At 59.7% G+C, this 26,619-nt stretch overlaps 1 protein-coding gene across 3 annotated transcripts in view; it reads left to right on the top strand.

The window, feature by feature from the left end:
* The first annotated feature begins 7,848 nt into the window (after positions 1-7,848).
* Positions 7,849-26,619, top strand: part of Tmprss6 (transmembrane serine protease 6) — a 32,092-nt gene continuing 13,321 nt past the window's right edge. For all 3 annotated transcript variants that reach the window (XM_063238475.1, XM_063238474.1, XM_063238476.1), the window contains exons 1-10: positions 7,849-8,043; positions 11,169-11,347; positions 14,648-14,781; positions 15,656-15,723; positions 16,158-16,342; positions 16,551-16,592; positions 21,590-21,794; positions 23,941-24,077; positions 24,729-24,841; positions 25,110-25,219. In XM_063238475.1, coding sequence (XP_063094545.1) covers positions 11,170-11,347; positions 14,648-14,781; positions 15,656-15,723; positions 16,158-16,342; positions 16,551-16,592; positions 21,590-21,794; positions 23,941-24,077; positions 24,729-24,841; positions 25,110-25,219 — 1,172 coding nt within the window. In that variant the 5' untranslated portion in view covers positions 7,849-8,043; position 11,169. The remainder of the gene's footprint in view (positions 8,044-11,168; positions 11,348-14,647; positions 14,782-15,655; positions 15,724-16,157; positions 16,343-16,550; positions 16,593-21,589; positions 21,795-23,940; positions 24,078-24,728; positions 24,842-25,109; positions 25,220-26,619) is intronic.

Here is a 26,619-nt window from a genome sequence, read left to right as displayed (position 1 = left end):
ATAGGCAGGGCTCGTCTGGGCATGTAGCTCAGTGTGAAGACCCCAAGTTCAATCCCCAGATCTACCAAAGAAGAAGAAGGAGAAAGAAAAAGAGGAGGAGTAGAAGCAGAAGGAAGAGGGAGGAGGAAGAGGTGGAGGAGGGGGAGGAGGAGGGGGAGGAGGTGGAGGAGGAAGAGGTGGAGGAGGAGGAGGTGGAGGAGGAGGAGGAGAGGAATGCACATTGCATAGGCGCGTTGGAATTGGACTCTACTCGGAGCTTTGCGTTACTAACTGGCTTGCTCCGTGTGGCAGTGCTGAGGAAGGGGCGTCTCTCGCCCTGTTTGTTGCTTGACTGATTCAAAGTGGGCAGGCGACCTGCACCAGGCCCCACAGTGAGGACAGGGCGGAGCCAGGGTGTGAAGCCAGCGACCCCAGCGCTCACAGCCCAGCTCACCCTCCTCCAGCTTCTGACCACCTCACAGTGACCCGGCGGGACAGGGCTGACAGCCTCAAGGACAGGCTGGTGTCTCAGCCCAGGCAGTAAGCCCCGCAGGGAGAGCCAGGGCTCAGCAGCGGCAAGACAGCCCCGGGGCAGCCCCTTTTCTTTCCACCCCCTAACCCCCGGGAAGTGATGCATCTGGTGCTGGGCCAAGGGAAGTGGGGAGCAGGGCAGGAAACCCAGGCAACGCGAGGCAGTGCAGGCTGCGGGGTGACTCCCAGCGAGATTCCAGGAAGCCAGGATGCAGGCGGGAGCGGAGCGCAGGGTGGCTGAGTGCGTGTGCGGGGAGGCAGGGACTGCGGAGGGCGCAGACTCCAGGAGGAAAACCAAGCAGGGCTCAGCAGCCCAGGCGCTTTTAGGAGCTGGGCTCCCACCTGGGCAGGAGGTAGGATGCTGAGCCTCGAGGCAGCGGGAGGCACAGCAGTGGGCAGCCGTGTGGGGGCAGATGGTGGGGACCACTGTTCCCGGAAGAAACAGGAGTGGTTCATTCGTTCTATTACTCACTACTCACTCAACATACAGTTAAGGAGGCCGGCAGTGTGCAAGGCAGGGAGCTCAGTGGTGAGGATCCAACAGGGGATCCACCCTCCCCCTTCTCCAGGCAGCCTTAGCCCACTTGGGGCAGCATGGTGCAGTGGTTATGGCCCTTGCGTTGGAGCTGGGCAGCCTGGGCTTATTGCTCGCTCTGCCGTCTCCCTGCTGTGACCTTGGCAAGTGCCCGACTTTCTCCTGCCTCAGTGGCAGGGATGCCAGGATGCATGAGGATGAGAGGCCCAAGTGCCCATGCCCAGCAGAGCAGGCTGCAAGGGGACACACAGGGACAGGGCGGTGGCCATGTGGCCTGCAGCCTGCAGGAGTGGAAGAGCAGGGCCCCGAGCTGGCATCTGCAGTGGACTCTGCTGTCTTAGAGCTGCTGTTTTGGGGGAAGGGGCTACCTGGACCCCGCTGCAGGCCAAGCTCCTGTTAAGTCCTCCTTTCCAACCTCATACTTGGTCTCCCCCTGTACCCAGGCGGGTCCCTGGGGTAACGGCGTGGGATTTGACCCCGTTTCTGAAGATGGCATTCCAGCAGGGGTCACACGTGCTAAAGGAAAGCTAAAGTCTTCTTCCTACCCCTGAAGTCCACCCGTGTTAGCTGCCACCAGCCAAGGTCAAGAGCATTGTCCGCTGATCTGTCTGACTTGGCCCCTTTGAGCCTCAGGCTCCCCCCATCTGAAAATGGGATGAGAGGGGTCAGGAATGGTGATCTGTGTCACCTCTGAGTTCTCTGTGGGCTGAGGAGCCTGCTATGTGAGAAGGATGAGGAGGGTCCCCCTCAACTGAAGATCTCCACCAAATTTGCTAACAGGGTCCTCCCCCAACTTCTGCCTTAACTTTTGCTTTTTAATTTTTTAATTTTGAGACAGGATCTCCTTAAGTTACAAAGTTGTCCAGGTTAAGCTTGATTTTGCAATGCCCCTGCCTCAGCCTTCAAGAGTGCTGGGATTGCAGGTGTGTGTTCCTATGCTTGGCTCTGGGGTTAACGTCCCAGGCAAGTTGCTGATACGAGCAACCTAATGTGACCTGTAGGACAGTCACCCTGACGCTCATACCGTGATGCATACATCCTGATGCACTTATTGAACTCCTACTGTGTGCCCTGCACTGCTCAAGCTGGACATTGGATTTGAGGGAGTTGGATGGCTTGGACCAGTCTTGACAGCCTGATAATCCCTTCATATAGGGGCCAGAGCCGGGACCCAGGGCAGGGACAGAACAGGGAGTGACAGAGAGGGAGAGAGAGACAGAGGCAGAGACCACACAGGGTGGCTCTGAAGTCGGAGGGTCCTTGGCCTGAATCCCAGCTCCCAGGCCTTCCTTCCTGTGTGACCCTGAGCAAGTGTTTCTGCCCTTGGCGTCTCTGCTTCTCACCTCTAAAATGGCAGAAACAGGGGTGAGGCCAGGCGTGGGTCTGACCAGGTGTAATGCAGAATCTTAGAGCCGGGAGCCTTTATGGTTCTTGAACATTTTGGCATCAGGGACCAGATCCATGGTAGAAAACTTTTCCAAACAGGGAGGGTGGTGCTTTCAGGGTGATTCAAAGGAGTTCATGACAGAGTTCACACTCTCAGGACAATCAAACACTGCACCGACACACAGGAGTGGTGGTGTGAGTGGAGTGTGAGTGGAGTGTGAGTGGTGGTGTGAGTGGAGTGTGAGTGGTGGTGAGTGCAGTGTGAGTGGAGTGTGAGTGGTGGTGTGAGTGGTGGTGTGAGTGGTGGTGTGAGTGGAGTGTGAGTGGTGGTGTGAGTGGTGGTGTGAGTGGTGGTGTGAGTGGAGTGTGGGTGGTGGTGTGAGTGGTGGTGTGAGTGGAGTGTGAGCGGAGTGTGAGTGGTGGTGAGTGCAGTGTGAGTGGAGTGTGAATGGAGTGTGAGTGGTGGTGTGAGTGGAGTGTGAGTGGAGTGTGAGTGGTGGTGAGTGCAGTGTGAGTGGAGTGTGAGTGGAGTGTGAGTGGTGGTGTGAGTGGAGTGTGAGTGGAGTGTGAGTGGTGGTGTGAGTGGAGTGTGAGCGGAGTGTGAGTGGAGTGTGAGTGGTGGTGAGTGCAGTGTGAGTGGAGTGTGAGCGGAGTGTGAGCGGAGTGTGAGTGGAGTGTGAGTGGAGTGTGAGTGGTGGTGAGTGCAGTGTGAGTGGAGTGTGAGTGGTGGTGTGAGTGGTGGTGTGAGTGGTGGTGTGAGTGGAGTGTGGGTGGTGGTGTGAGTGGTGGTGTGAGTGGAGTGTGAGTGGTGGTGTGAGTGGTGGTGTGAGTGGTGGTGTGAGTGGAGTGTGGGTGGTGGTGTGAGTGGTGGTGTGAGTGGAGTGTGAGCGGAGTGTGAGTGGTGGTGAGTGCAGTGTGAGTGGAGTGTGAGTGGAGTGTGAGTGGTGGTGTGAGTGGAGTGTGAGCGGAGTGTGAGTGGTGGTGAGTGCAGTGTGAGTGGAGTGTGAGTGGAGTGTGAGTGGTGGTGTGAGTGGAGTGTGAGTGGAGTGTGAGTGGTGGTGTGAGTGGAGTGTGAGCGGAGTGTGAGTGGAGTGTGAGTGGTGGTGAGTGCAGTGTGAGTGGAGTGTGAGTGGAGTGTGAGCGGAGTGTGAGCGGAGTGTGAGTGGAGTGTGAGTGGTGGTGAGTGCAGTGTGAGTGGAGTGTGAGTGGTGGTGTGAGTGGTGGTGTGAGTGGAGTGTGAGTGGTGGTGTGAGTGGAGTGTGAGTGGAGTGTGAGCGGAGTGTGAGTGGTGGTGAGTGCAGTGTGAGTGGAGTGTGAGTGGAGTGTGAGTGGTGGTGTGAGTGGAGTGTGAGTGGAGTGTGAGTGGTGGTGTGAGTGGAGTGTGAGCGGAGTGTGAGTGGAGTGTGAGTGGTGGTGAGTGCAGTGTGAGTGGAGTGTGAGCGGAGTGTGAGCGGAGTGTGAGTGCAGGTGTGAGTGGAGTGTGAGTGGAGTGTGAGTGGAGTGTGAGGGCAGGTGTGAGTGGAGTGTGAGTGGAGTGTGAGTGGAGTGTGAGTGGAGTGTGAGTGCAGGTGTGAGTGCAGGTGTGAGTGGAGTGTGAGTGGTGGTGAGTGCAGTGTGAGTGGAGTGTGAGTGGAGTGTGAGTGGTGGTGTGAGTGGTGGTGTGAGTGGAGTGTGAGTGGAGTGTGAGTGGTGGTGTGAGTGGTGGTGTGAGTGGAGTGTGAGTGGAGTGTGAGTGGAGTGTGAGTGGTGGTGTGAGTGGGGTGTGAGTGGTGGTGTGAGTGGTGGTGTGAGTGGTGGTGTGAGTGGAGTGTGAGTGGTGGTGTGAGTGGTGGTGTGAGTGGAGTGTGAGTGGAGTGTGAGTGGAGTGTGAGTGGTGGTGTGAGTGGAGTGTGAGTGGAGTGTGAGTGGTGGTGTGAGTGGTGGTGTGAGTGGTGGTGTGAGTGGAGTGTGAGTGGTGGTGTGAGTGGTGGTGTGAGTGGTGGTGTGAGTGGTGGTGTGAGTGGAGTGTGAGTGGAGTGTGAGTGGTGGTGTGAGTGGTGGTGTGAGTGGAGTGTGAGTGGAGTGTGAGCGGAGTGTGAGTGGAGTGTGAGTGGTGGTGAGTGCAGTGTGAGTGGAGTGTGAGCGGAGTGTGAGCGGAGTGTGAGTGGAGTGTGAGTGGTGGTGAGTGCAGTGTGAGTGGTATTGTGAGCAAAGGTTAGTGAGCGGTGGCTGGGTACAAAGGTGGCTCTTTGCTTGCCTGTCCGTCCCCTGCAGGGCCCCTGGCCTCGAGGCCCGGAGAGCCTTAGGGACCTTGAGTCCCTGAACGGATGGAAGAAAACGGAGCCGCCACATGGGCTCCCCTTGAGGTCTCATACTTGGATGTTTCCTCTCTTATCTGTCTCTCTGTCTGTGTCTGTCTGTCTATCTCTTTCTGTCTCCCCCGACCCCCGGGAAGGCTGTTCCCAGGGACATTCTGCCACACCTCATGTGCTGAGGATTCTGAGCTTTGGTGCACACCGTCCTCTGGAGACCTGCTAACACTGTGATCTCAGCTTTCCTCCTAAGAATGATTTCCTGCTCCACCACCACAGGCCGCAGGGCCCGGGCTAGGTCTCCTTCTCCCATCGGAGCCTCAGGCTCATCTTTTGCTAAGGGGGACATGTATTTCCCCCCCTCCAAACCTGGCTTATAGTGTCACATAGCCAACTGGAGGGCCAGCTCACGAGGGCCTGCTTTGATACCATGCAAGGAGTTGAGGAATAGTCATTTGCTCACCTGTCCAAGATGAATTCCTGCCAGAGGCGGTGCTGCATGCAAGATCTGGGGTATAGCTCAGGATAGAGGTCCTGGGTTCAATCCCCAGTACTAAAAAAAAAAGGAGAGAGAGAGCTTTTGAGCCTCTCCAAGTGACAGAGTGCGTGCCAGCGGGTTCCTTCCCTGGAGGAACCGAGCAGACACAGCCAGAGGCAGCGCCCAGCACTCGCCTGATGTCAGCTCCCCGAGTGCCCTGTGCATTTGCTGTGACCAAGCTCATGGCACAAGCACAAGCGGCTGAGATGCGTGGCCTCTCGGGTCTGCAGGCTCCTTGTTGGGATTGAGCTGTCCTCACGGCAGGGTCCAGGGGGCTCAAGGGGCCCCGCCTCGCCTCTGGTACTGGTTGGTTTGTTGCCACCTGACTGCGCTTCCATCCTCCAGTTGGTCTCCTGAATGTGAGTCTGTGTCCCCAGAGCCCCCTTCACACGGTCACCAGTCAGACTGGTGTCAAAGCCGCCTTACATCTTCCTGCCCTCAACATCCCAGCTCGGTGCCCTGTTCCAAGGCCACAGGGAGCAGCCCAGGCAGGGGATGCACCTTGCCTGGTCCCCAACAGGTGGCAGACTGGGATTTCTGGCTCCCCAACCCCAGCTGGATCTTTGTCATCTGAGTGTAGTGGGCACACTCACCCCTATCTGTTCCCGTCCTGCGTGTCGCTTGACCTCTAAGTCACTTGACATGCACCTGGCCTCCAAGTGGCTTTTCTGAGCCTGGGCACCTGGGTGCTGGGGAGGCTGAGGGCCAGCACTAGAGTACAATGCAGATTTGTCCCAATGTCCATGTGAGCGGGGGCACGAGTGTCCAGACCATGTGCTCAGCCTTGCGGCAGCAGGAAGCCACTTCCCATAGTGTCCGGTGCCTCCTGCAGTGGCCCCTGCTGTCCTCTGGGGCCAGTCCCTCCCCCAGACTTGGCTGATCAATAGCAGGGTGTCAGGGACAGAGGGCATAGTTGTGCAATATCTGCATCAGGCTGTCCAGCTGCTGGCCTGTCTGGGCTAGGCTGGGCCGGGGCCACCTGACCTTCCAGAGGGCGGGAAGGGCGCAGAGGCAGGGCTCAGGCTGTCACTGTCTCCGCATTCCAAGATCTTATTCCTCAGAGAGCTTTCGAGCCCGGGGCCCAGGGAGAGAGGAGGAGGCAGGCAGGGGTCCTGGGGCCTGAGAGGGCAGAGTGGGGAGAGTCAGGATCGGGTCATGGGGGGCACAGCTCTGAGGAGGAGCACAGCTCTGAGAGGCACCCACCCCAGCCTAACCATCTGGCCCCCAGACCCAGGCCTCCCCATCCCTCTCCTTGGTCCTTCCAGAGACCCTGAGGCCTGCATCTGATGGGTGAGGACCAGGAAGCAGAGCCGGCTCCGCAGGTCTAGCGCCAGGTGGCCTCATCGCGAGGTGCAGTCACCCACGTGCTCCACACTCCATGACATGCACATTGCTGTCCTCACGCAGCTCACACCACACACACTGCATATGCTGCATGCCCTGCACACATCTCTGCCCCTGCACACCTGACACCCTACACACACACTCCATGCTCCCCTCTGTGAGCTCAGACACACACTCGCGCGCGCGCACACACACACACACACACACACACCCTGGGACCCACAAGACTCAGACACACGTGCCACACTCTGGCCTCAGGACACACAGGTTGACAGTCACCCCACCCCACGTGACAGACACCCTCATCATGTCACTGACTTGCTGGACACTCAGGGGAGACCCACACCCCACAGCAGTGCTCGTTCCTATAGCCGTAATGTGACAAGCCACAACTGAAACTTAATATAAAAATAATCATGGAGATGGTTCATGCTCTTTGTGCTAAGTCTTAGCAAGCATCAGTCAGCGTCTGGTCCCTGGGACTGGGTTCTGGAGGGGATCTCAGAGGAGGAGAGGTTTAATGCAGCTCACGGTTGCTGAGGTTTTGGTCCATGTCCTGTTGGGTCCAGGGCAGAAACAGCCCGCAGGAGGATGTGGAGGGGGAGCACTGCCCGTTCCCGCAGCCGGGAAGCAGAGGGACCAGAAAGAGTCAGGCAGGAAAGGGTGCGGGCAGGCTAGTCCTCAGGGTCACAGACCCGCAGCCCACTTGGACCCTCCCAGAAGTGTGCTTTGCTGATCTCCTAGGTGTCTCCCACGCCATCAAGTTGACAGCCGAGGTTACTGTCACAGTGTCCTACTCCTGTGAGCCCACGGTCAGCATCGTGGACGGTGGACTTGATAGACCAAGGCGGCCTATAACTTCAATACTGCATTTCCCAGCCGCACTGAAAATGGCATCAAGCCCTGCCCCCACCTCCACCCTCTCCTCTCATCCCTGGAGTGTGCGGGCCCGCCTCCCCCCATTGCTCAGCCAGGGACTCCTGCCTCACCTGTCCAGGTAAGCAGACCCGCGTGAGCTCCTGCTCTACCTGCACGGGCCTCTGTGCAGCCCCTAGTCCTCAGCTCCCCGCTCGTGCTCCTGGGATGGGGGCTGTAACCAGGCAGGGCCGTCACCAGGCGACGGCCCCAGGGGAGAGCTCAGGTCTCCTGCACCTGCCTGCCGGCCTCCTGGATGCCCACGGGGCGGGGCTGGCAGAGTGGGCCGGGCGCTTTCTACCTCCTGTTTATCTGTGCTCAATCCTGGTGCTGTCCTGGACCGGCGAGAGGCCCATGGAGTCCGGGGCCACAGGCCACAGAGGACAAGGGCCAGGCGCCCCAGCCATGGCTCTGGGCCATTGATCCATTGCAGGCCGGCCCGGTGGGGGTGGAGAAACCTTGGCCTGGACGAACAGAGCTCCTGAGGCCTGTGTGGGACCGCCACCCACCCGCCACTCCAGGAGGTAAGCGGGGGACTTGGGAACCAGGGACAGGGACCTATGGATGACGTGGTGTCAGAGTCGTCCCTAACAGCCAAACTGGTGCGTGGGGCTTGAGCTACCTGCCCTGCTTTGAAGCCAGGCCTGCAGGCCTCACTAGCCAGGGAGTGGCCCGTGAGCAGGGGCACTGGTGACACAGCTGGGGCAGGGCAAGCCCAGCCATGTAGAAGGCCCTGGCCCTGGGGGCCACCGTGTCGGTGCCGCGGCCTGGGATTCCAGGGGCAGGGGCAGGGAGAGGCCTGATTCTCCAGCTGAACCCTCTCCCTGCCCTGCAGGCTGCACAGGCCGCCTCCCTCTGGGTCGGGTGGGAGACAGGCCCAGAGCCCACACTGCCTCGTAGTAGATCCCACACTCGACTCCAGCCCGCAGGCTGAGCAGCCTGTGTGCGTGTGCACATCCATGTGTGTGTCATGAGCAGGTGTGTGCGCCTCTCACACCGTGTCCATTTCCGTGCGGGTTTGAGAGCGCATCTGAGAGTGTGCAGGGTTCCACACTTAGGGACCCTTGCTGCACCGTGGGGACTTCCTCAGACTCTGGCGGTCCTGGGTCAGGATTCCTGATGGCCCTGGCTGAGTGCCTTCGTCTACCTCAGTTTCCCCAGTCACTCAATAGAGGCAGCAGAGCTCACAGCCCAGGCTTCCAGGGGAGAAATGCTCCCCAATTTACAGCACTGCTTGGGACGAAGCTGCCGCACAGTTGGGGGTCAGAATTGCATGGCTGGGCCCCAGGGAGCCCAGCGTCCGGTGGGCAGAGCAGGACCTGGCACTGGTCAGGAGGGCAGCAGAGGGTGAGGGGTAGGTCTGGTGGGGTCTGGGGCTCACAGCAGGTGGAAGGTCACCAGGTAACAGGCATCGAGGGCACAGCTGCTGGAGGAGGTGGCATCTGCAGTGAGTGTGGGGAGGCCACGTCTGAACTGGCCGGGCAGGAGGGGGTCTGGACAGAAGGAGGATGGCTGGGAGACCTAGTGACTGTGAACTTCCGCAGCTCCGGGTCCAAGTGACACTGTGTCCAGAGCCGTGTCCACTGTCCACCTCCCTGTTAGATTCATAGCCAACAGGAGGCCAATGGCACAGCCGGAGGAAATGCAGAGGAGAAAGGGGCTGGAGAGGCAGGTGGTGACAGGTGACACATGAGTGTATCATGCAATGTGGGCCTCCAGAAACACTGTAAAGAGAAATGTGACAGAGAGAGGAGGAGGCGAACATTTGAGCAAAGACTTGAGGGAGGCAACCTGAAGGACCAGCATCCCAGGCCAAGGAGTGGTGAGTGCAAAGGCCCTGGGGTGGACGCGTCAGTGGGCAGTGAGGGGTTAGCTGCGGCTGCAGCAGGGAGAGGAAGGGGACAAGAAGACATGCAGGAGCCCTGGACTGTGCTGCAGGTGTGTGTTGGGGGGCCACACAGGGCTCGTGAGCAGGTTTGGGAGAGAGGAAATCACGCTGGTGGCTGTGTGGGAATTCCCTGCTGCAGGTGACTGACTATGGCAGGACTTGAGGTGATAGATAACGTGATGTGGGTAACAGTGGGGGGCATTTTCTGGAGGTTGGTACCCCAGAATTGCAGGAGGGTTGAATAATAGGTGAGGACTGTGTGGGCATCTCCACAGCTGGCCATGGCACTCTCTTCTGTTGACTGAGACCCTCTGGAGGCGGGGAGGGGAATCTATTCACCCCAGCATGGAGCCTGCATCCATGTGGGTGCTAGACCAAAGCAGGGTGACCCTGCCACAGACTCTGGGACTCCGCAGGCCAGCGCATCCCCCAGGTCCCACTTCCTAGAGGCAGCAAAGGCAGAGAAAGCGTTGCTGAGTTCTGGCTACTTTATTCATTCTGCCTGTCCCCCGTTGCTCATTCATGGGACAGGCCCTGCACTGGGGCCCAGAGGACCCCAGAAGTGCACAGACACAGGCTCAGCCTTGTAAAGGGGGACGGAGACAAGGCCCAGAGCCAGGCATAGGGCTGATCTGTCAAAGACTGCTGGGAGCAGAGGTGGCCCAGAGCCCTGGAACCCCTGCCAGCAGGGGGCCTGGAAGAGTCCCCAAGGCCCAGGCAGGTGGCAAGGACCCACCCAGGGTGGTGCGTGCCACAGATGTTGTGGCCCTGAGGGAGGGTGGGCAGCGGTGAGCCCCTGAAGCTCTTGGCACGATTTGGATGGCTGTCACCTGGAGGAGGAGTTGGGGGAGCCAGGGAGTCTCCTAGGAGGCTGAGCCCGAAGTCCAGGGGGGAGGTCTTTTGAGCCCAGGGGTGTTTGTGAGTCCAAGGAGACTGAGGTCCCAGTGGTCTGGAACCCTTGCCCTGTAGGTGCAGGGTGAGGGGCTTCTGTGCTCTGTAGGTGCAGGGTGAGGGGCTTCTGTGCCCTGTAGGGAATCTGCCTGGGAGAGTCTGAAGATAAAACACCAGATGGGGACACGAGGGGTGACATTTGGTAGCCATGGAATGACTTGCTAATTAACAGGGCATTTCTAGGAAGCAGCTCTGAGTAGGGGAAAGAGCAGAGAGATGGACACCCGGACTCAAGCTCCACTTACCTGCTGTGTGACCTCAGGTGAGAGGCTGAGCCTCTCTGGGCTTTAGTTCTTTTTGTCTGTAAAATGCCAGATATTCAAATCACACTGGGAAAAAGGAGCTGGGAAAGAGCTGGAATGAGCTGTGGCTAGGACACCTGGGTCTCAGTTTCCTCCTCCGTCTGGTGGATGCAGGGTGGGGAGAGGTGTTTGGAGCAGTGGCTCAGGGCTGGGGAAGAAGACTGAGAACACCGGGTTTGCAGGGAAGCCATGCGAGGGGACAGGTCCTCGGGGCAGCATCTGGTCCTGCTTTTGCCTGTGATGTTGCCTCTGGGTGGCCGGTGCTGCTGCCTCCGCAGTCCTCTGAGCAGGGAGGCGGTGGCGCACGGTGCTGGGCGCCCAGCTCTGCTGTCCTCGCAGCTGCTCTCTGGCCTGCTGACCTCCCCTAGGAACTGGCTCAGCATCCACCTTCCATCACGGCTACCTGCGGTTGTCCCCGTCCACCCGAAAGATAGGGGCGCTGCTGGTGCTTGGCCGAGGCTCCTTGCAAATGCCAGGCTGTTTCCAGCTCTGCTCTGTCTCCCCTCAGGATGCCCAGGGCCGAGGCCCCCCAGGTCGCTGGCGACCAGGGCGATGGTGAGGAAGCGGAGCCCGAGGGGATTTTCAAGACCTCCAAGAGGAAAGCCCGGGACTGCATGTGCCTAGCACCGCTTTGGCTGACCCTGGTCGTGCTGGCTTCCGTGGGGGTGATGCTCTGGTATTTCCTAGGTAACGCACTTGGGAGAGGCACTGGGGAGGCCAGAAGGTGGCTGTGGGGACCCCAGCGGGACAGCATGCGATTCCAGGCTTGGAGATGCCCGGCCAGTCCCTGTGCAGCTGTGGCAAGGCGTCCCCTCTCCCTGGCCTCCTCCGAGTCCCCTGAGGTGGGCAGCGCTGTCAAACCTGCACTCCCCAGCAGCCAGTCCACAGAACCAGCAAGCCACCAAGCGTAAACATGATTCAGAGCCAGGCGGGCTGTGCCGCGGGAGCCCGAGGCTAAGGTGGTGCCTGCTGCCAATTAGTGGCTCTGCTCACTTGAGCCAGCCTGGTGCCCCAAGGAGGAAACCACAGCTCCATCGCCTCTGGTCTCCAGGGTCCCTTGTGAATGGAGAGCAGCCAGGCTTGGAGGCCTCTGCCTCCCCGATGGCACAGCACAGGGTCAGTCCCTGGAGCAGCTGGGCCAGTGTGCGCCCGTCTCCCACTTGGCCATTGCACAGGTGCTCTGGACATCTACAGGGCGTTTCCCTAAAACTCGGAGATGCCTCTCCCTGCAGCCCTTGAGACTGAAGTGTACTGCGCATGACCAAACTCTCCCTGGGCATCATGGGAGGCCCATTCATTCATTCATTCATTCACCTGGTGCAGTGCCCCTCCTCTGTGCTGGGGTCAGACGCAGTGGTTATAACCCCTCGGGTCCCGGGGTAGGGACACCGAGGGGACTGGCATCCACAGAAGGAACGCCCGGTCTGCCTAGGTGAGGAGAGGCTTCCTGTTAACAGTTTTCAAAGGTCAGATAGGACTTTTTGCTGGTGTTGTTTGTGGTACTGAGGATTGCACCCAGGGCTTTGCACATGCTGGGCAGACTCTGGATCATATTACATTCCCAGATCTTTTAAAAACTTTATTCTGAGACAGGATCTCGCTAAGTTACTGAGGTTGGCCTCAAACTTGTGATCCTTTTGCCTCAGCCTCTGAAGTACCATAATGGATCAGAGATGTGTGTGTTACCGTGTCCTGCTTGTCGGTGTAGGTATATGACTTCATTTGGTGGATTCATCTTTTCTCAGCGCTGGGGATTGGACCTAGGGGGCTCCGTCCCTGAGCACATCCCCAGTCTTTTTTATTTTGACACAGGGTGTCCCTAGGTTGCCCAGGCTGGGCTTAAAATCCTTCTGCCTCAGCTTCCTGAGTGCCTGCAATTGCAGGTACAGGCCCCACACCTGAGTGCTAGACAGGGTCCTTCCCAGCTAAGCCTTGCTCCCGGGGAGATAGATCTGCATAGGTTTAGCTCAGAAGAGGGCTCTGAACCCTGGGATAACGGGGTGGGGATTCCCGGGTTGGACCACTCACAGACTCACAGATGCTGCTCAGATGTCAAGAGAGGATGCGTGTGTGCCTCACACCGGCAGGAAGCCAGCGCCACAAATAGCACGGGGCTGTGAGGCCGTGGAGGCCTCTTCAGGTCGCATGGTAATTAGTCTTCAGGGTAATAGGGGCGCACTGGGCCGCAGGGCCGGGAACTCACCTGCCAACTGCCTTTCTCTGCAGCCCAGATGGGGACGGCACCAGGGTGGGGTGAGCGTCCCCCAGGCTTCCCTGGGTAAAGCCACTACAGAGAGGTTAAGGATGGCGGGGGCTCTCTGGGGGCTGCGTGGGCAGCTCCTCCTGCCAGGTGGGATTGGTGGCATGTACTAGGCACTGGGCTGGCAGACGAGGCAGAGATGCACCACGCCCACCAGGTAGAGGACATGGGCCAGCAGCAGCGTACCGTGGGCCCATGGCACCCCTGAGTGGGAGGGCACACGGCTGGGCACACGGCAGCCAGACCCAGGGCCTGTCCAGGGTGATGGGCCTGTTGCTCTCTGGGGCTCCTGCTGCCCCCTTAGTGCCACCCATTGTGTCTCCCTGGCTCTGCCCTCTCCTGCCCTCCCAGGGGACTTGATGCTTTCTTCCAGCCCGGCCTGCACTCCTGCTCCGTGAGAAATGGAAGGGAAGCCCCTCAGAGCGCCCACCGGCCCTGCACCCTGCCGCACTGTGGGTGCCCTCTCCTGTCCGTCCCTTTCACCCTGCCACAGTGCAGAACACAGTCCCTCTGTCCTCCGGCAGTGCCACCTGCCTGTCCCTGCAGATGCCTCCCTGTCCCTCTGCACCCCTTACAGTCCATGCCACAGCCCCTCAGCCCCCCTCCTCGCCCTGCATCTTTCTGGGGAGCTTTTCCAGCAGGACTGCTCTCTCCCCTCCAACTCCAACGGCTCCCGTCCAGGGCGCCTGCGCTCCCACATGGCTAGACCTGGTGCCCAGCGCTGCACCGACCCCGAGCTCCTGCCCCCTCCTGGAAACCTGTCCGCACGGCTCTGGCCGCCCTTTGCTGCCCCTGAACACTGCCACGAGCCCAAGGCCACCACCTTGTTCCCCGGTGCTCACGTTGCGCCCCATGCAGCTCCTGATTTCACGGCTTTTCTCCCCCTGACACACGCTGTGCTCTGCTGTTCACTGTCATCCTTGCTAGGCCACATAGGCCAAACAGGCTTTGCAGACGGAAAGCTGCTGATGTCAGCTCTGACTCAGGCCTTCCACGGTTTCTTTTGCTCGTCTGTCTGTTGAGGCTCCAGCCTGCCCGCCCCCGCAGCCCGGCTTCTTGTCATCCTTCCCCTTCTCCAACCGCACAGGCTCTTAGTTCTGGTCCTTACCACCGATTCCTCGGCCCCCAGGCCTTTGCACATGCTGTTGGTCCACTGCCCCCCCCCCAATCTCCTCTCCCAACCGGAGTCTCCCAGTCTGGCATCCCAGCCAGCGGGCCCTGTGGCCAGGCCTGTTTCCTGTGTCACAGCCCCTCAGTAGCTCTTGGTGCGTCCAGATATCACTCCACACAGACAGATCCCACGTGTAGTATGGTTGCTAGAGTAACATCTGTCTTGTCCTGTGCTGTCTCCAGCAAGTTTTTCCAGTGCATGTCACAGGGGCACTGGGACAGGGTGATGCCTAGAGGTGCCAGCCTCCAGCCTTGACCTTCTGGGCCCATGTAGACCCCCTTGCCTGGGTGGCATCCACGATCTGCTGTACCAGCCTCTCACTGGGAGCCCCGGGGCCTCCATCTGCGGGCCTTTGTCATCCCTGGCACCGTGGAGCCAGTGTGTCATCAGACAGACTTTGTGGGACCATGGTGGGGTGATGGCAAGGAGCAGGCACCTGACGCCCGCAGGGATAATGCCAATGCTGAGGGTTCGGGTGGCAGGAGCAGGAGGGACACACAGGCAGGGGCCTTTCTGTCTGCTCCCTGGGTCACCCGGTCACTTCCTTCCTGGACAGGGTACAGAACCGAGGTGACGGTCAGCCAGGTGTACGCCGGCAGCCTCCGGGTGCTCAATCGTCACTTCTCTGAGGACCTCGCCCGCCGGGAGTCCAGCATCTTCCGCAGTGAAAGCGCCAAAGCCCAGGGGATGGTAGGGAAGGGCACAGGGTGGAGGAGGGTGAGGAGGGCTCCGATCGAGTCAGGGCAGCGGCCGCTGTCCAGAGCATTTGCTGGGGCATAGTCCCCCCTGGGAACCACAGAGGGGACCCCCTGTTGGGGGATGAGGGTATGTGGCCGGTTCTTAGGTCAAATTTCTTAGGGCTGTGGGTTGGGGATGTGGCTCAGTGGTAGCGACCTTGCCTAGCATTTGTGAGGCCCCGCATCCCACCCCACTATGAGGGCTGGTGGGGATATTAGGCTTGGCACCTGCATCTGCCTCTTACGAGGAGCAGCCCAGGACCTCAGGAAGGCACAGCAGTGCCCTGGACACCATCAAGGTCCCACCCCTACCCAACTGGTGGGCCACATAAACAATTAACAAATTGTTAAACAAATAAACAATTTGCCTTACTTCCTGGCACAAGGCCTGTTTGGGAGGACCCAACCAAGGTTCTCCATTGCGTTTCCTATTGAGGGGGCTGTGGTACCAGGTTGTGGCCCAAAGGTTGCTACCAACTGAGATGACCCACGGAACTTGATTTCCCTGGTCACTGGGGACTCCGGGCCAGTCTGTCCGGTACCTGCTAGAGCTGGCTGCCTGGCTCCAGGTTGCTGGGAGGAGGAGCCCTGGGGTCCTTTGCAGAGTTTCTTGGTGACTTTGGGGCCAGGTCAGAGGGCTCATAGGTGGAGCTGAGAGCTGGGGTGCGGAGGGGCAAAGGTGGCCACTGTGTGCAGTGACCGCCCCCCACCCGAGGCTCTCGCCTCGAATCAAGCTGGGAGGAGCAGAGGCCACAGATCGAAAGGGGCTTCAAAAGCCTGTGTGTCACCAGACGGGAGTCACAGGGCCGTGGTGTCCCTTCTTGCAGCTCAGAGAACTCATCACCAGCACCCGCCTGGGTACTCACTACAACTCCAGCTCGGTCTACGCCTTTGGGTGAGTTGCTCCATCCTCACCCCTAGTAGAACCTCAGACCCCCAACATGGGGAACGTGAGCCTCCGATGCAACAGCCTCCATCTCAGAACGGGGACACCAGGCCACAGAGCTGGAGCTGCATGTGACCCTGAGAGCTCTGTTAGCCTTTCTGCAGGATCGGGCGTGTGAGGCTGCATCAGGGCCACACCGGTGGCCCCAGGCTGGGCCCAGCGAGGCTGGCTGATCTATGAGAGGCCGGATGGTTGAGAGCCAGGCCCAGGGCATGTCCTGCCCACCTCTGCCTGTGCCACTGGCTGTGTAGTGGGTGGCACACGGGTCGGCCTTGGTGGGAGCTGCCAGGGATGCAGGAAGTGCTCCCTCCACTACCCTGGAGAGCAAGCCCTGGTGGGAATTGTCGCCTTGAGGGGCTGATGCCTGGTGCCTCTCCCCATAGGGAGGGACCCCTCACCTGCTTCTTCTGGTTCGTCTTGAAAATCCCGGAGCACCTCCAGCCCACGCTGAGCCCCGAGATGGTGCGGGTGCTGCTGGTGGAGGAGCTGCTGACCGCGGCCAACGCCTCGGCCCCTGTCTCCTACGTGGCCGAGTACGAGGTGGACCCCGAGGGTCTGGTGATCCTGGGTCAGTACCAGCGGGGTGGGGCTGGGGCTGCACGTGGGGGGCCGGGACACTGTGGGTGGGTCCTCCAGGGACCCCAGAGTTGGGACAGCAGGAGGGTGGATTAGCCTTTTGGGTAGAGCTCGGATGAGACTGGCCTTTGCTATTTTTATTTTCGTTGTGTTTTATTTTACCTTTTGTTGGTGTTTATTTGTTCATTTCTTTTTAACAGAAGCCAGCGTGACAGACATAGTCGCTCTGAATTCCACGCTGGGTATGCTCCTTTTGGTTTTTTCCTTTTGAGTTGGATTTTCCTTGGCCTGGTCCCGCACTGGAGGCCAGGAGGCTTCGGGTGTGAGAGCCGGAGCCCGGCTTGGGGACCCCCAGGGGATGCCACGTAGGGATGCACCGTGAAGTTTCGGGGCCAGGCTTGGGCTGTGGGATGAAGGATGGGTGTGTGCTGGTGTGAACGTGTGTCCTGTGCACAGGTGTGTGTGGCAGGCAAGCACGCTGCCGGCTTGGCACATGCAAACTTAGCTCTGCTCTTCTATCCTGAAGTCCAACTTCCCGTAAGCCCCCGCTTCCCCTCGGGGCAGGAAAACTGTCTTAAATCCAACATTCATCAGCCACTGTGCGTAAAGACTTCACTCTTTCATTTTTTAACCAGGCATGCTGATGCCCGCCTGGAAACCCAGGACTCTGGGAGGCTGAGGCAGGAGGATCTTGTTTGAGCCCAGCCTGGGCAACTTATTGAGACCCTGTCTCAAAAAAAAAAAAAAAAATTAGGAACGAGGGTGTAACTCAGTGCAAAGGCCCAGCACTATAAAAACAAAGCTTGGTCCTTTAGCGGTAGCAGATCTGTCACTTTCAGAGACGGCCCCTCCTCTTCCTTTCCCAGGTAGGTCAATCATCTCTCCCTCCCTGCTAGTACTACAGTGCTACAGTCACCTTTCTTTTGGCCAAGAGGTCACACTGTCTGCCTGCCAGGTTCCGGGCCTCCCTGCCGCACAAGGCTGGGCCGTTGTCTGTGTGGTTGCCTGCGGACTGGCAACTTGTACAGTTGTTCAGTGCACTGCCTGAGCTGCTGTACCCCTTAGTCCTGGAATAAGATTGCCAACTTAGGTACAAAACTGACCTCGTAGTGGGGAGGGTGGTCGGTAGGTCCTTGCTCGGAGGCAGGGCTGTGAACCACAGCCATCAGATCTGCCCTGATTGAATTTCTATTTTATTGCATAGTTGGCATGTATATAATGGCCACATGCATCACGGGGAGTTTGTACCTGTACGCGATGTACCTTGTTTTTCCCTTTGTTCCTCTCTGCCCTCCCTCTTGTCAACTCTTCTTTCCTTATTTACAAAAGCTTTCTTTCTATTTTCTCTCTGTTCTCAAAGTACCTATGTAGCAGCTTCAATTTGGCTTCAGCTTTCAAAGCCTCGGCTGCTGACTCTCTGGTCCTTCCCAGGAGTTTGCGGACCTCTGACCTGTGGCGACACCTCTTGAGATTCTGGTCTGGGAGCTCTGTGTTACTCTTAGAAATGATATGCAGGACCTCAAAGAGCTTTGGTTTAGGTAGGTTGTAGGGATCAACATTTGCCGTAGGAGCTAAAACAGACATATTTAAGAATTGTGTTTAGTCTGTTGTGGTGGCCCACAGCTGTAATCCCAGCTCTCTGGGAGGCTGAGGCAGGAGGATCTCCACAAATTCAAGGCCATCCTGGGCTACAAAATGAGCTAAAAGGCCAGCCTGAACGACAAAGCAAGACCCTCTCTCAATAAACAACAAGTATTTATTAATTCATTTTAAATTTACATTTAGATAATATGCCCATTAATATTAAGACATTTTAATAAAAAATAACTACCTGGGCCCAAACCAGTTTAAGAGTGGCATCGTCACGCACATTCGTGCCTTCCTCAGCACCGTGCGTATGCTCTGGGTGCTGGGGCAGCAGCGGTGCTGGCTCCCCTGTGCACCCCAAAGAGGCAGAGGCTCCATAGCCAGAGCCCCTGCTCTGGTGCGGTCTCTGAGTGGCTCTCACGACAGCTTTTTGCTGTGTTTGCACTTATGGAAAACGGAATTCTCTCGCACAGGGGAAAAGCTTCCTCCGCTCCGGTTCATTCCAGTGGTTGTCAGAGTGCAGAACCTGGCCTCCCAGGCCTTTCAAGGGGCAGCCCCGGGAGCAAAGTACAGGAGAGCCTGCAGGAGGACTCCGGCCCTCCCTCCAACGCTGGTGACAATGCCACAGGCCAGAGCAGGGAAGACCCTCAGCTCCCCCGAGGGCTGGCCGAGGGCTGGCCTTTCCCGTGAGACCCAAGCTTCCAGCTGATTTCTCTGCTTTAATGTGGGCAGCAAGGGCCTCTGTGGGGCCGGTCACCCGGCCTGCCCGCTGCAGAGGGGTGTGGTGGGCGCTCTTTTCTCACTGCTGAGACAGAATACCCGATACCCAAAGTCAAAGGGGAAAGGGTTTACATGGCTCACAGTCTGTAGAGATCCCAGGCTGGCTCCGAGGCAGGGTGGCGTGGCGGTGTGCACAAGGCAGCACTCACACCCTGAGTCCTGGTGCCGCTGGGCCTGGCATTGCACTGAATTAATCCCAGCACCGCACTGGCCAGGCCCAGCCACCTCTGAAAGCCCCAGCTATGACGGCGTGAGGCTTGGGGACAGCCACCACGGGACACAGACAGGGGTAGCGGCAGGATCTGGGCTGGTGCCCCTCGGAGCTGAAGACTGAAAGAGGCAGACAGGAGTGTTTACGGAGGGGACAAAAATAGCTCCAAAGAGCCAAAAGGGACCGGAAAGTGGGTGGCAAGGGACCCTGTCTATCAAAAACTGACTGGGGCTCAGGCCACCCTGAGTCAAACGAAAGCCAGCTGCGGACTAAATCCCGATGCTGAAGCCAGGCATGGGCCACGAGGGTCAGGCAGTAGCCAGCTGTGTCTGCAGGCGCCTCTGCACCTCTGTCCTCCCCGAGAACCAAGTGACAAGGACACACGCTTTCCGGATAGGTGGGAGCAGCAGCTGTCACAGCGGCCATCGGTCACCTCGCTGTCACATCCCTGGACTTAATGGCCCACCTGGTTCTTGTCAGCTTGACCTCAGGCTCCCGCGTGTCTGGCCAGGGCCTGGTCACCCTGGCTCTCCCTAGCTGCCTGCTTGCCCGTCTATAATCAGAACGCCGTCCTGCAGCCTGGCCGTGTGCTGGGCTGCGTGCCGCGGTGAGCGCGCCAGGTACAGGCACCCGCCTGGCCCTCCCGCTCCCAGGTCTGCGCCAAGCGCCTTCAGAAGCCCGGCTTGCTTCTCCTTCCCTTCCCCTCGCTGTCTGCCTCCCTCCTGTCCTCTCCAGGCCCTCCAGCGTTCGGGCGCTGCCCCGCAGAGCTGTCCCCCCGCCCGCCCCATCTCCACACTTGTAGCAGTCCACGCGTGTCCCTGAGTGACTCCGTGGGCATGCAGAGCCCCTGCCCCCTGGAGCGGAGCCCACAGGGTGTGCTTCCTCCATGCCTCGCCCTCCCCCAGCACCGTGAGGGAGGCAGACACACAAACAGATTCTCAGAGCAGCAAGTGTCCTCGAGGGAAGAGAGGCCCCGAGGGAGGAACAGTGGATCTGCCCCAGGACAGAGCAGCACTCCAGGGCAGGTCCGAAGCACCCAGGAGACACAGCTCAGAGCGCTAGGACCGAGGGGGGAAGGCCTGGAGATCCGGGACCTTCAGGAGCAGGGAAGCGCGGGCACATTCGCTGACTTCTTCCCAGCCACGGGGTGGGGGTGGGGGCGAGGTGGGGGGGAATAGCAGGCGCTCCACGGGTGCTTCTGATTAACCACAGGTCTCAGCATGTCACACCCATCTTCCCAGCATGCTGAGGCTGAGGCAGGAGGATGGCAAGACAGAGAAGCCCGCACAGGCAGTTTAGAGACTTTGCCAGAGCTGTCTTAAAATATCAGAAAAAGAACTGGGGATGTAGCTTAGTGTGAAAGTCCTGGGTTCTGTTCTCAGTACTACCAAAAAATATCCCTTAGGAACAGAGGAGCCACTGTTTGCACGATGCCCACAGAGGCATCAGAGGCAGACAGCAGAGCCCGCCCCTTCCCCAGGCCAGCACCCACACAGCCAAGCCCAGGTGTTCTCCCTGTGGTCAGGATGGCTGGGGTCAAGGGCAGAGAAGCACCCAGGATGGGGCACGGGTCTTAGGACTGCATCTGTTTGCCAGGACGGACTGGCTGAGCCACTGGCCCTGAGTTGCACAGCTGAGGACCCCAGGGTGGATGGGAGTCGCCCAGCAAGATGCCAAAGCTCCAGCTTCATGGGCACCGGGTGGGTGAGCGTCACAAGAGGCCGCTATGGTGCTCTGGGAGGTGACATCCTCCACCGTGGCACTGCCGGTCCCAGAGCCCAGCCCAGACACGAGCAGACACTCAGGCAAAACCCTGGGCGGCAGCAAAGCTCAGGATTAAGGGTGAGAGAGGAGGCTTCTCCCGGACCCGGGCCTAAAGCACAGGAGCTGTTCCTTTTATTGAGTACTTACTGTGTGCTGGGCACAAGCATCCTGCTAAGCCTCGTGACGCCCCCACAGGGGTGGGCAAGTCATCCTCAGTCCACAGATGAGACAGCCACGGTCCAGGGAGGTCGGTGGGGATTAAGCGGACCCAGATCTGCCTGGCCCGGTCTGTAAAATGGGTGCAGTTGTAAAACACACAGAGTCGGGTTGGAGGTGCATGGCTGTAATCTTGGTGACTCAGGAGGCTGAGACAGAAGTTCAAAGCCAGCCTGAGCAACTTAGCAAGACCCTGGGGATGTAGCTCAGTGATAGAGCCTCTGTAACCCACGGCCCCTCCCACAGCCTCAGGAGCCCAGTGCTCCCCTCGAGGGTCAGCCCTGCCTCCTCCTCTCCCCCAGACTCCTCAGAGCTCCCCAGCTCGGTCTCTGTGCTCCAGCTGTGAACCCCAGTACACCCAGACTGCCCCCCACTGGCTTGCAGTCCTCACCTCTTGAGCCTTGTCACTTGTCTCTGTACCTGTCCTGCTGTCCTTGGCACTTTGCTGGCAGCACCAGCCCTCCACCTTGGCACTCACCTGGCCTGCAAGCTTGATGTGTTTGATGAGTGAATGAGTGATCAGACTAGTGAACAAATGCTTGGATGAGCTGCAAAAGCAGCCTCAGGGAGGCTGGGAGGTGGGCATGGTGCACTCGGCTCCGCCCATCCGGGGTGCCAGCCCCCCCCCCCAGCGCCCCCTTTGGGCTTCCGGGTAAGGAACTCTGTCCCTCTCCCCTCCAGGCTGTTACCGCTACAGCTATGTGGGCCAGGGCCAGGCCCTGCGGCTGAAGGGCCCCGACTACCTGTCCTCCAGCTGCCTGTGGCACCTGCAGGGCCCCCAGGAGCACATGCTCAAGGTGCGGCTGGAGTGGACCCTGGCCGAGTGCCGCGACCGCCTGGCCATGTACGACGCTGCTGGGCCGCTGGAAAAGAGGCTCATTACCTCGTGAGTCCCGGGCAGAGTGGCTGGGTGGGCTCAGAGGTCATGGTCAGCATGCTGAGACCAAGATAAGGGACTGCAGGAGGGGGAAAGGGAGTCAGCACATGTCCTGTTGCCCTCTATGAGCCTCAGTTTCCCTATCTACAGCCAAGCAGTCATGCCAGGTGACCCCTAAGGTCAGTTTAGGAAGGCCGCATGGCTGCTTGGAAGATTTCAGTGTGGCAGCTGCCCAAACTTCTGGTCCCTACTCTGCTGCTACCTGGTTGTGGGTCCTAAGGCAGGTTATTTGCCTCTCTGGGCCTCAGTTTTCCTGTCTGTAAAATGGGAGTAGAAAGTCACACTTCTCATGGTTATTGTGAGAATTTAATTCAGACCGATTGTGCTGTGATCCTCACACCCCCTGAGTGTCCAGGAAATTCCAGCCACCATAACTGTCATTCTGTATCATCTGGTTGGCACCCAGCTATCCATGGCATGGAGTGCCAGGAGCAGTTTTGACTTTCATGTTTGGTAAATGGGGAGCCCCTGAAAGTTCTAGAGCAGGAGTGGGGGGGGGTTAGGACGCGGGACACGGTGTGCGTATAGAAGTGACTGGAGTCAGAGGGCAGGGGCTGGATGGCCTCGGTGTCCAGCGCCTGGCCATCTCCCCACAGGGCGGGCAGAGGGGCTCGTCCCCCCACAAGGCTCTGCAGCAGGTGTTGGGGGAGCACCCAGCAAGGGCAGCTACAGTGTTGTTTGTTGAGTGCTTACCGCGCCCGGCATCGGGCTGGTGTGGCTTGGGCGGTGCCTGGTCTCCAGGCCCGTGTGTCCCCGGAGGACACCGTCCCAGCTCTGAATCGCCCCATCCCCTCCTGCCCGGCCGCCTGGCCTCAATCTGGGTGTGCGGGGACTGCTTCTCGCCATCATGACTTCCGGCCTGCAGGTGGGGGGCTTCTCCGCCTGGGGAGGAGACTGACCGCCCAGCGTGGCGTCCCTGCTCCCGGGCTCTCTCTTGCCCCAGAGGTGCACGGGGAGTGGCCAGGGCGCAGCGCTAGGACCCTCCGCCCGCCCTGCCCAGGCGGTTTGTGTCGGGTTCCACGCTGTCTTCGCAGTGGCTCCCCGGAAAGCCAGTGAGAAACCCCCAGGCACGGACGCTCCCACAAAGGATGACGGGCCCCACGAGCCTCCTAGTGAACCCTCGGGGTGAAGGTGGGGTGCAGCGTGTGGCCAGGTGGGGCTCCCGGCGAGGACCAGCCAGCCCGAGGCGCCGGGCAGATGGCCCTGGGAGCCTGGGGCCGTTCACTCCTGCACCAGGCTGCAGACCTTAGGGCCTCACCAGCCAGGGCACCTCTGTCCCCCCAGAAGACGCCCCCTTCCTGCATAAGGTGGGCTGACACAGCAGATATGAACAACGTGGCTGCCGGCTGCTGGGCTGTACACAGGCCAGGCAGGGCCATGGCTTCCCGGGCTCTGGAGGGTGAGGGGGTCAGGGTGGGGCACTCCTATCTGAGATGGGCACATGGGGGGACCTGAGGGTGTGGAGGGGACCAGCCGTCAGCAGCACTGAACATGTCTGGCCCTGTCACGAGTGGCTTGGGCCTCAGTTTCCCCCTCCGGAAACCCAGGCGTTAACCTTGAGGGGGCTGTCTTTCCTGGCTGACGCTGTAGATCTCTGAGGCCTCCTGTTCTAAGACTCTCGTATCTCTCCGGAGTCCCCCAGGCACCCGACTCTCATCAGGGCATCCCCAAACCACCGATTTCTCCCTGTCCAGACCCGAATCAGGCCAGCAGCGGGGGTGTGGCAGCCAGATTGGGGGTCCCTGTAGCTGCCGCCCTGACACTCCTGCTCAGGGATCCCAGGAGACGCTGGGGGTGGAAGGTTTTTAGCTGCTGTGGGACCAGGCTCCAAGGCTGGGTAACTCTTTCTCTCTTACTTGAGGATCTGGTCAGACTTTTACAGGGCCTCTGGTCAGTTTCTGGGCCCAGAGAGGGGGAGACACCTACCTATCGACACACAGCAGCGGGTCATAGATCTGGGCCTAGGACCCGGATGTGCAGATAGCTCCCCAGGTACCCTCCTCTGTCCCTCCAGTAGCCAGCCCTGGCCAGTGCCTGACCTGTCCACACCCCACACACACCCTGCCCCTCCTTTGCCACTGCTCTCCTCCGCCAGGGTCTACGGCTGCAGCCGCCAGGAGCCGGTGCTGGAGGTGCTGGCCTCGGGCGCCGTGGTGGCCGTGGTGTGGAAGAAAGGTTTGCACAGCTACGTGGACCCCTTCGCGCTCTCCGTGCAGCCCGTGGCTTTCCAGGGTGAGGCTCCTGGGGCGGATGGGAACCCGGGTCTCCCTGGAGCAGGCCTGCTAGGTCCAGTGGCCCTGCTGAGCAACGCTGGCTCCATGCCCAAAGTCTGTGGCAGTCACAAGTGTTTGGCTACCTTGGTGAGGTGGCCGGGGCAGCAGCAGGGCCCCCGCGTTCCACTCTGGGCCTCAGCCAAGCTGTTCCTCTTCTCCCAGCCTCATGCTTTGGTTTTGTGGTGTTGAGGCTTGAACTTGGGGCCTCCCCTGTGTTAGGAAATCACAGTACCACCGAGCTCCACCCCAGCCCCTCTGAACCTCATCTTTGAAAGGGGAACAACTTTCCCTCCCAGGTGCCATAGCCGAGAGGCTGGCACAGCTCTGCATGCATTTTGTTGCCTGCTGGAGAGAAATGAACACCAGTATCACTATCGCTGACACTGTCAATACCCCAGTGCCAATAAACTAACATTTATTGAGCACTTAGCATGCTGGGCTATGCAGTCCGCTCAATTTTGCTACTATTATTGTCCCCATTTTACAGATGAGGCAACTGAGGCTCACTTTCGGAGTTGGTGGGATGCAAGCTGCCCCGCGTGGTGGGCATTACTGGGGCGGGGCAGGGCAGGGCAGGAGAGCCCTGCATAATGGTTGTCTCCCGTCTTAGCCTGCAAGGTGAACCTGTCTCTGGAGGACCGGCTGGACGCACAGGGTGCCCTCAGCACACCCTACTTTCCTAGCTACTACTCTCCCAGCACCCACTGCTCCTGGCACCTCACGGTGAGCCCACACACTATTTGTCCTCTGCACAAGGTGCCCCCCCAGGCCTCAAAGGCTGAGTCCCAGGCACTAGTCCCCTTGGGTGGGGGTGGGGGGCAGCTGTAGCTGGGGTCTCCTACTGGTTACTGTGATGTGTTTGTTGAGTGACTGACAGATTTTAGCCTTGGCTGGGGCCCTGTGTGGCCTTCTATCTGTGCCCTGGAGGGAGGTGGATGCACCAGCCTGGCCACACCCCTCGGGCCACGGTCCATGCTGTTCTACCCTCCAGGTGCCATCTCTGGACTACGGCTTGGCTCTCTGGTTTGATGCCTACGCTCTGCGGAGACAGAAGTACGGCCTGCCGTGCACCCAGGGACAGTGGACCATACAGAACAGGAGGTACCCGCCTCTCCCTCCCAGCTCCCCACCCAGTGCGTCCTAGGAGCGGACGGGAGAGAGAAGGGGCAGCCGAAGCTTGACTGGAGGACCCTCCCCTCCCAGCTCTCCCTGGCCCTGCCTCTCCTGTGTCCACAGGCCTTGGATTTGGGGGACGGGGACACAGGTGCTCCAGAGTCCCCCAGACACACTTAGTGCAGGGGGGACCCTTTTCCCTGCCCTGGCTCCCAGTTTGTGCAGCACGCGCTCACAGGGCCCTGCACCTCCTACGGGGCACCCACCCTTGCCTTTGTCCCAGCTCGCACCCTCGGTGCCCCCTGGAAAGGAGGTTTCTGGGGTTTAGGGCAGCAGGCTGAGGGGGCTGCAGTGCCAGGGGCTGTGGTCAGGGTCAGCGTGGCTGTGGTGTGGCCAGGAGGAAGAGGACTGGTCAATGTGTCCTGCGGGAAACTGAGAGACAGGCATCCTGCCAAAGGACCAGGCTGGGCAGGGGCAGGGAGGGAGGGAGCGCGGAGCGGTGTTCCCCACTGTCTGGGGGGAGGCGGGACCATTCAGATGGGAAGGGACCCCTGCAGAAGGAGAACGGGGGCGCTGGGAGGCCAGGAGCTGGGGAGAAACGGGTCTGGGAGCAGCTGTGGCAGAACCTTCCCGCCCAGCCCAGGCCCAGGGTGCGGGTCGTCTTCCTTCTCAGGAGCAGTGAGTGGCAGGTCGGCATCTAACGTGGCCGGGTCGCTGTCCTTGCACTCTGGGATTCTGGGTGCATAACAGGCTGGCGCTCTAGAACGTGCTTCTAGAACCTTCTAGAACCTTCTTTGACTTCTTGACTTGGAGGCCGTGAGTGCGTGACCTTCTATGGGGCGTGAGGGAGTGTCTAGGACTCCAGGATCCCCGGGTTCCGCGGGTCCCATCCTCACCTCCAGCACGCACTTCTCCTGTGGGCAGGTCTATGGAGGGACCCTCGACCAGAGGTGACAGGGACTGGCGGGCCCGCCTGACGTGCTTTTGCTCCTCAGGCTTTTTGCATCTTGATGGTGACCATGACTGCAAGGAAGGAGCAATGCGGGTGGTGTGACTCCAGCCTGTGCTCTTGGGGTGCCAGGCTGCCAGGGGACTTCGGGGTATGGTGCTCTGCTCCTTCCTGGAGCTCCCGAGGGACCCCCTAGGCCACCACCCGTGCCGAGGAGGGCTGGGCTCACCGCTTGGTGTGAGGGCCCCAGAGTCCCCGAGTCTGGCCCGTGAGTCCTGGTTCTGTGGATAAAGAAACTTTCCAGACCCCACAGTGGATGCCAGCGGGCTGAAGGGGGCTGGAAGGGTCTCCATGGGCTGCACGGGTCGCAGAGACCCTTGCTTAGGTACAGCTGGGGACACTGAGGCCTGGGGAGGGCTGAGCTCAGGGCCCCACTGCG

This window comes from Cavia porcellus, unplaced genomic scaffold (genome assembly GCF_034190915.1).
Source record: "Cavia porcellus strain 051 isolate PalLab524CR breed Dunkin Hartley unplaced genomic scaffold, mCavPor4.1 scaffold_27, whole genome shotgun sequence".
NCBI classification, from domain to species: domain Eukaryota; kingdom Metazoa; phylum Chordata; class Mammalia; order Rodentia; family Caviidae; genus Cavia; species Cavia porcellus.
This window is presented reverse-complemented; position numbering and strand designations above follow the sequence as displayed.